Below are 8,155 nucleotides of genomic sequence, written 5' to 3'. Positions count from 1 at the left end.
TGTTCAAGTCATCCACATGCCTTTTGTGGCTATTTGATTTCCAAATCCCAATTCCCAGGTGCCATTTTCAAGGGGAAAAAAAAATGATCAAAGCACTTCTTTTTCTGCTCCAGCTCGCCTTCATCTTTATCCTCTCAGAAGCCAAATCTTCCGGCTTGCAGCCCCAAGCTGCCAAATCCTTCAACATAAGCTATCTCCAGGTTGAGTGTTTCATCCAAAGATTCTTTTTTTTTTTTTTTTTTGACTTTTGTATTTGGGTTTTCTCTATCTCTTTGAATTAAAGTTTTCTTTTTTACTTTTCTGTTCCTTTTTGGTTCTGAAAGAGTGCAACAAGCTGTTCTTACACGGTTGTTATCACAACAAGCTGTTCCTCACCGAGATACACGCGAGACCAGATCAGTATTTCTTTTGGTGACGCTTACGGCAATCAGGTTCGTTTTATTACGAGTTTCTCGATTTATTTGGAGGAATTTTTATGTCTTCCATTTTTTTGTTTGTTTAAATTCACTGGCTCTGTTACCCAAAATTTCAACATATTGTGTAAATTAAGATGAACTCGTCATTTAGATTATAGATAATGGGATAATCATGTTTGTTTTGAGGTAGAAACATAAAATTTACCCATTAATTTTGTCAGTATTAGCATTTTCTCTTCAAAACATAGTCTAAAATATATTTTTTTCAAAAAAAAAATTGATTGCTAAAATACTCATAAATTTAAGACTTTCCAGGAAGAAAAGAAAGATCAAAGCGGATTAGATTGTAGATAATGAATTTGAAAAATTGTTTTCCTGATATTTTAGGCCATAACTCAAATTGGCCGTAGTTCATGATGACTTGTCAACGGCGGATCTCCCAAAAAAAGGATGTGACATATGGTTTTGTTCTGCCCATGGAATGATGGAAGCAGAACAATAGCATGTAAAATAGCTGTTTACCCGAACATAACAGCAAGCAGAACAAAAACTCATCCACATAATGATGGTGCATGAAATAACACACCATGTATCTGTAAAAAAAAGTGTAAAAGGTTTTTCCCCATGACCACCTGTTCATTCAGACGTAATAAAAATTTGAGGCTAGAGAATATTTGCTGAGAATCTTTCGTGCCGTTGCCTCTCTGACTGTCTCCCTCTTGAGTTTTTGATTTTTTTTTTTTTTTGGGTTCCTTTGGTGCTGGATTGGTGTGGGTGTTATAGAAGGTTGCAGTTGATAGTCGTTGGACTGGTTGATGCACGTTCCCTGCCTTTCTGAACCTGCTAGTGTATCGAAGGCACCATGGGCAGGTTCTTTTTTGTTGACTTGAAATTGTTGGAGTCTATCATCGATTTAGGGGGTAAAACCCTTTGTGTACGTATTATTGGGGGGGGGGGGGGGGGGCTGTTGGGGGTAAAGGCTATCTTTGTTCGGTATGATTGGGAAGAGGAATTTTTTGGCTGTTGGCAGCGGCTAAAGTGGTGGTTTGGCTGGATATCAATGTGGGGTTTGTTCACGAGGTCAGAGATTCACATGGTGCATTTGTTGTGCCAGAGGTGGTACAATTCTCACAGTAACTATTTGGCAATTGAAGAGTTCTGTGGTGGCAGGCAGAGGGGAGTCATTCCCATTCTCCTCCCCAAAGGCAAGAAAAAGTGGGGATGGTGCGGGTTTTTTGAGGTGTTGTGTTATATGTTGTCACTGTTCGTCTCCGTGAACTACACATCTCTAGCTGATGTTCCATCACTGCCGGCACCTCTCCATAAAGAAGTCTTTGGAAATGTAGTGGAGAGGAAGAAGTCCTTGCTGTTGGAGATCCAGGTTCTTGATGGTTTAGAAGAGGAAAGATTGTTGGTAGAAGAGGAGAGAGTTAGGAGGGCTAAGGCAAAAATAGGTGAGGAGAATGTGGCTCTTATGCAAGAAATTAGCTGGAGGCAAAAGTCTAGGGCAACCTGGCTAAAAGAAGGGGATCATAACACCAGATTTTTTCGTCACCTTGCTAATTCTCACAAAAGATACAACTTTATCTCCAGTTTTTGCATTGACGACAGCTTGGAGTTTCCCTGTTTGGATTCTACAGAAGCGGACTAGTTTGAGAGATTGTTTCAAAAGGAGGAACCTCTTCAAGAATTGCTTAGTATGGATGGAGACAAAGCATCGGGCCCTACCAGCTTCACTATTGCTTTTTTTTTTGCTGGGCTATAGCGAAGGTTGATCTCATGTGCATATTTCATTACTTCCATGAGCATGAGATGTTCGAAAATAGTCAATGCTACTTTTATTGTTCTCATCCCTAACAAGATCGGACTGTTGGAAGTTTGGGATTTCAGACCTATCATCTTGGTGGGGAGTGTGTATAAAATCATGGCCAAAGTTCTTGCTATTGGAATGAATCAGGTGCTACGAGCACTCATTTCGAATGGCCAGAATTCTTTTATTGGGGAGAGACAAATTCTAGACTTAGTTCTTGTAGATAATGAGTGCCTGGATAGCAGGCTGAGATTGAGAATTCCAGGCATTATGTGCAAGCTGGACCTGAAAAGGATTCTGACCGTGTCAATTGAAAGTCCCTCTCCTACCTCATGAGGGCTAGTGGGTTTGGTACTAAATGGAGGAAATGGATAACTGCTTGTATTTTTTTTCCCGACCCTGTTTTCCATCTTGATGAACAGTAGTCTGTATGGTTTCTTTGATAGTTCTTGAGGCCTTTGCCAAGGGAACCTTCTCTCACCCACTCTCTTTGTGATTGTTATGGATGCTTTCATTAGAGTGTTCACTAGAGTGATGGTTGGGGGTTATTTATTAAGATTTTGGGTGTACATCCTTAGCGCTGCCCCCCTGAAAATATCCCATCTTCTATTCGCAGATGAAACACTTATTATGTGCGATACAGGTATTGATCAAATCCATTATTTTGGTCACATTCTAATGTGTTTTGAGACCATTTCAGATAAGTCAAAAGCTATTTGGGATGGTAGTCGAGAAAATGGAAAAAATGTTGGCTAGTTGGAAGAAGTCTACGTGTCCAAGGGAGGGCAACTTACTCTTATTAAGAGTACGTTATCCAGTCTTCCTACATACTTCTTATCCCTCTTCCCATTACCACCAGGCATTGCTAGGAGATTGAAGCGTCTTCAGAAAGACTTTCTTTGGGATGGTCCAAGTGGGGAGTCCAAGTTTTCACGTAGTGAATTGGAAGACTATTTGCTTCCCAATCTCTAAAGGAGGGTTGGGAGTAAAAAATCTCATGCTGTTCAACAAAACTCTTCTTGGTAAATGGCTATGGGGATTCGGGTAAGAGGAGAATTCTTTATGAAGACATGTGATTATTGAAAAGTATGAGATTCAGAGAGGGGGCTGGAGTTCAAGTTCAGTGGAAGCTCGAGGGCCTTATAGGGTGAGTCTTCAGGGGAATATTAGAAACGGTTGGGGGTCTTTCTCCAATCTTGTAGGATCAAGGTTGGGGACAAATCCCACATTCGTTTTTGGCATGACGTACATGTGGAGATGTGCACCACAGAGATGTGGCTCTAAACTACTCATTTCCATAACTTTATTCAATAGCTTGTAATAAAGAGGCCTTAGTGTCAAACTACTTGGATCCCTCCAGCTCTTCTATCCATTAGAATCCGAGTTTCATTAGGCAATCCAAAATTGGGAGCTAGAATCTCTTAACTTCTTTCTCAATTTATTATACTCCTCGAAAACCCATCCGGGGGGAAGTGGATAGAATGTTGTGGATTTAAGCTAGCAGTCACGGTTTCGAAGTTGTGAGCTATTATAAAATGTTACAAATAGGAGAGTATTGTTCGTTTTTCTGGAAAAGTATTTGGAAGGTTAAGGATCCTCACATTGCTTTCTTCTTATGGACAACAATGGTAAAATCCTGATGATTGACAATCTTAGAAGGCGGGGTTTCTCTCTTGTTAAAGAATGAAGAGACTATAAATACCTTCTCATTCATTGCCAATACACTATTGATCTCTGGCACTTGGTTTTTAACTTATCTGGGGTTTCATTGACTATGCCTAGCAACATCCTAGAGTTGTTTTATTGTTAGAAGATCCAGGGGAGGGGACATCCAAAAGAGCCAATCTGAATTGTTAGAAAAATGAATAGGCGTCTGTTTGAGGATTGCGAGTCCAATGTGCTTTCTTTAAAGTTCTTTTTTTGAGATCTCTCCCAACACTTTTGGATTGGGCTGTTGAATATGTTCTTAATTTTCCTTATCGGATCTGGTAGATCTGATTAAATTTTTAGATTATAGAAGCCTATAGAGTGATTGGCTCTCTTGTATACTATTCGTGTATGAGGTTTTCTTTCAATAAAATTATTATTCATAAAAGAAGGGCTGAATCCCCCAAATTGTATTTTCATTGCCCAAATACACCAAGTTTATTAGCTTGAAATGAATGTGTTTCTGATAGAGTTGGATGGTATTAGCTTTTTAATTATGCATTTTCTTTGCCAAAAATAAGTACAAAAGTTTAAATAATGGGTGTTAATGAACAAAGTTTTCCCAAAAGTATCTGCATAACTAGGTCCAAGAGGATATTTTCAGATATTTGCAGTAACAGAGTTGTTAAACCCATCAATGAACCTTAAGGACAAAAAATGGGTGTTTGTGATTAATGTTTTAAAATTTAATCATCAGGTTTATGCACCAAGGCTGGATGATCCATCTTCGAGGGCCTTTGAACGATGTTCATCAGATACGTTTCAGATATATGGACCGTGCGCCTACCAGATCTGTTATGTGTATCTTTATCGGACTGGACCAGATGGTTGGAAGCCTGAAAGTGTGAAAATCTATGGCTATAATACTAGAGCTGTTACCTTTACCTACAACACCTATATCCCCAGTGATATTTGGTATGGATTTAATTTGTGCCAGAATGCTTCTTCTTCTCATCAACTCTCTAGCTGGAAGTGGTTCATGTATGTAATAATAGGGCTTCTATTCTTAGTGCTCTAATTTCAACTTGTATTTACCTTTTGCTCTTGAATTTACTCTTGGTACTTTTCCTGGTAAGGTATGTAATGTTTACTCATTATCAATGATAGCAAAGAGAATACTAGAATCCTTACTGTTTGTGATATTTACAGATATTGGTATTTTTCCTATTTTGGTGTTTGCTGGTAAATAGGTAATTGCTAACTGCTGGATATCAATTCTTGCTGATTAAGAACAAGAAAATCACTCTTTGTTGGGACTTGAAGAAACATTTACCTCTTGATTTCAATGAAGAATAATTGCAGCAGATTCATGCATAAAAACCTGAGTTTTCATTGTTAAATTGATTTTTAATGTTATAAACTATATTTTTGTTTGGAACTATTTTGAAAACCTGATTTAGGGGACCTAAATTTCGGCCATGGCAGAACCTACAAGGGCTGAAAAATCCATATAAAGGTCCTCTAAACATCTGAGAAACCGATTTATGAAATAACTATATGTTTTAGGTAAAAAGCGGGTTCAAACAACATTATTTTTTCATTAAAATTTCAAGAAAAGTCATGATTTGAATTGATACCACAAACTTTGTAAAATATATTTTAGATCAAGTGTTTGATCCATTGTAGTTGGATTATGGGGGGCGTTTTCACTTAATGGGCCCAACCCAGTTAATTATGTCTTCAAGCCCATTTAAGTGATTTAGGACTATAGAATTAAGAGCTAATTTATTTATTTATTTTTTTTTTTTTGAGAATTTTCTAAAGTAAAAATAGGCCGATAGGTGATTTTCTAAGTGAAAAATATTTTAAAAAACAATAAAGTTTAAATATAAATTATTTTGGTGTAATGATAACTTATTTAAATAAAAATATTTATTTTCGGATTACATTAAAAAAAATAAAAATTACTTAAGGTCAAGCCCTAAGCCTATTTTTATAGAGAAATTATTTTCAAGGGATAGAAAAGCTAATAAATGTCAAAGTTTATGACCAACTTTTAACTTGGAATAAAATATGAATTAGATTCTAGAGTTATGGCAGTAGTCTCTAAAGTTTCCCTCTTATTTTAATGACAATTACAAAACACGGAGTGCAAACTGAGAATGCGATAGCCCGGTAGCTGTCAAACCCTAAAGAGAGAACATAGCTGAGGGTGGGGGGTGGGGAGGAGGGAGTCGACCCCCTTTCCTCATTCCTCCTCCTTTTTCCACTTCCACCATAGATCGACCTGGGCGTTTGTGTCAATGGTCCTTGGGATGCGTTCTAACAACAAGTTGATAGATTGGCCGCCACCTATCTTGGATTTGGTGGATTCCTTTGAAACCGATAGCTCGGCGGCAGCATGGGAGGTCTGACAATAGTGCATGAAAGAGGATTCCACCTACTGAAGCAGTGCGAGAGGGTGCGTCTATGCACGATTTTTAGGCAGGTTTTGAAGGGATTATGTAGATCCCCCTAATTCGGATTTGTTGGTCCCTTCTGGAAACAGCTTATGGCGGCGGCGCGTGAGAGTATGTTGGATTTTTGTTGTTTTTCTATTGTTATTGTATTTTCGTTGTTTATAAATAAGATTGTATTATCTCTAAATATGTTTTTAGAAGCGATTTATGGGGTGAAGTTTAGTCGTTTTCTTAGTTTTGTTTTCACGAATCCTTCAGAATAACAGAATTAATTTCAAGTCGGTCTTTTGTTTTGTTATGGTTCTTTTATGGGAGCAAACCTTACACTGATGATGGATAAGTTATCAGGTATAAAGAAGAATTGTCATTATGGTAGAGACAGTGAAGGGGGTTGCGTTTGGTAAAGCACTAGTAGCGAAGATGAAAAAGTCAAGAAATCAATGACTTGGTAGCAGATAGAGACGTAATTCATCAGAATTTGTTGTAAATTTGAAATTTATTGGGACGGTGACATTTCATAGATCTTGTCTTGTAATAGCCTCGAGCTATTGTTAATACCATAGATAATGTTTAGGTTGTGAATATATCAAATTGTACCTTGGCATCGTACGAAGCATTTTGCCCCATTCGATTGTTAAAAAAAAAAACAAGAGAGATTATAGAGTTATGGCTGACGTTGTGGTTTAGGTTCTTAGAAATCATTATGTGATATAGATGTACTAAAATGTGCTATTATGAACTATTTGAAGCAACTGTTTGAGATGTTTCTAAGAGCATTCCCAGCAGCTACCCGATCATATTCCCTAAATTTAAGGATCCAAACTACTTTTTGCTTCCCTATATCAATTTACTCCCCAATAGCTTCCTTAAATACTTCCCTATATCATTAAAATATTATATTTTTATTTTACTTTTTTTTTTATATTTTATTCATTTAATTTATACTTTCTCTCTCCTTCATATTTTCTTCTTCTTTCTTTCCGATGCAGCGCAGCACAGCAGCAACCCACCCATTTCTTCTTCCTGTGATTTCTTCCTTTTCTTCTCCTCCCAACAAGGAAGCTAATGTCCTCACTCCTGTCCCTGTGATCCTCTTGCACCCAACCACCTCAAATTTCTTCAATTTCCAACACCCCCTCGCGATCGCTATCAACCCCATGTCGTCCAAGTCCGCCGAGTTCTTTATCGACAGCGACTCCAGCCCCTCGCACAACGTGACCCCATCCAACTGCGACCCAATCGGCGCTCACATGCCTTGACGCCTTGTGTCTTTGATTTGATTTCTGGGTTTCTTTGGTTTGATTTGATTTATGGGTCTGAAATCTCTGGTTTGAAATCTCTGGTCTGAAATCCCTGAAATCTCTGATTCGGTCTGAAATATCTCGTTTGATCGTTTGGTGGTGCGAGAGAGAGAAAGAGAGGTGAGAGAGAGACGTCTGGTTTGATTCTGGTTTGGTGGTGCGAGAGAGAGAAAGAGAGGTGAGAGAGACGTGAGACGGGAGGAGAGAGGAGAGAGAATATTTTTTTTCTAATTTAGTAAGCATGTGGATCGCTACAGTTGAACCCAAAACATGGGGTTCAACTGTAGCAGCTGATGGTTTAAGGAACCATATAGGGAATCTGCTGTGGGACGTTTTTTGCAATTTTTTAGACATATTCCCTAAATTTAGGGAACAGACTCCCTTATAGGGAGTCTGCTGGGAATGCTCTAAGATGTTTAGTTTTCATGAAACTATATTTGACTCTTAAAAGTTTGCATGAACTCATTTAGGAGCATGATTTAGATTTTCTAAACCAGTGTCATGCATGTAGACATCATAGAA

The 8,155-nt window shown here is 38.1% G+C and overlaps 1 protein-coding gene across 1 annotated transcript; it reads left to right on the top strand.

The window, feature by feature from the left end:
• LOC132180318 (Embryo-specific protein 3, (ATS3)) lies at nucleotides 1-5,098 on the top strand. Its single transcript, XM_059593101.2, has 3 exons — nucleotides 1-200; nucleotides 324-431; nucleotides 4,631-5,098. The coding sequence occupies exons 1-3, from the start codon at nucleotides 84-86 to the stop codon at nucleotides 4,949-4,951; spliced, it is 546 nt and encodes a 181-aa protein (XP_059449084.2). The 5' UTR covers nucleotides 1-83; the 3' UTR covers nucleotides 4,952-5,098.
• The last annotated feature ends 3,057 nt before the right edge of the window (nucleotides 5,099-8,155 follow it).

The sequence above is a fragment of the Corylus avellana genome, chromosome 5 (genome assembly GCF_965113065.1).
Source record: "Corylus avellana chromosome 5, dhCorAvel1.hap1.2, whole genome shotgun sequence".
In the NCBI taxonomy this organism is placed as follows: Eukaryota; Viridiplantae; Streptophyta; class Magnoliopsida; order Fagales; family Betulaceae; genus Corylus; species Corylus avellana.
Note: the sequence above shows the minus strand (reverse complement) of the source record. Positions and strands in the feature narration are given on the sequence as shown.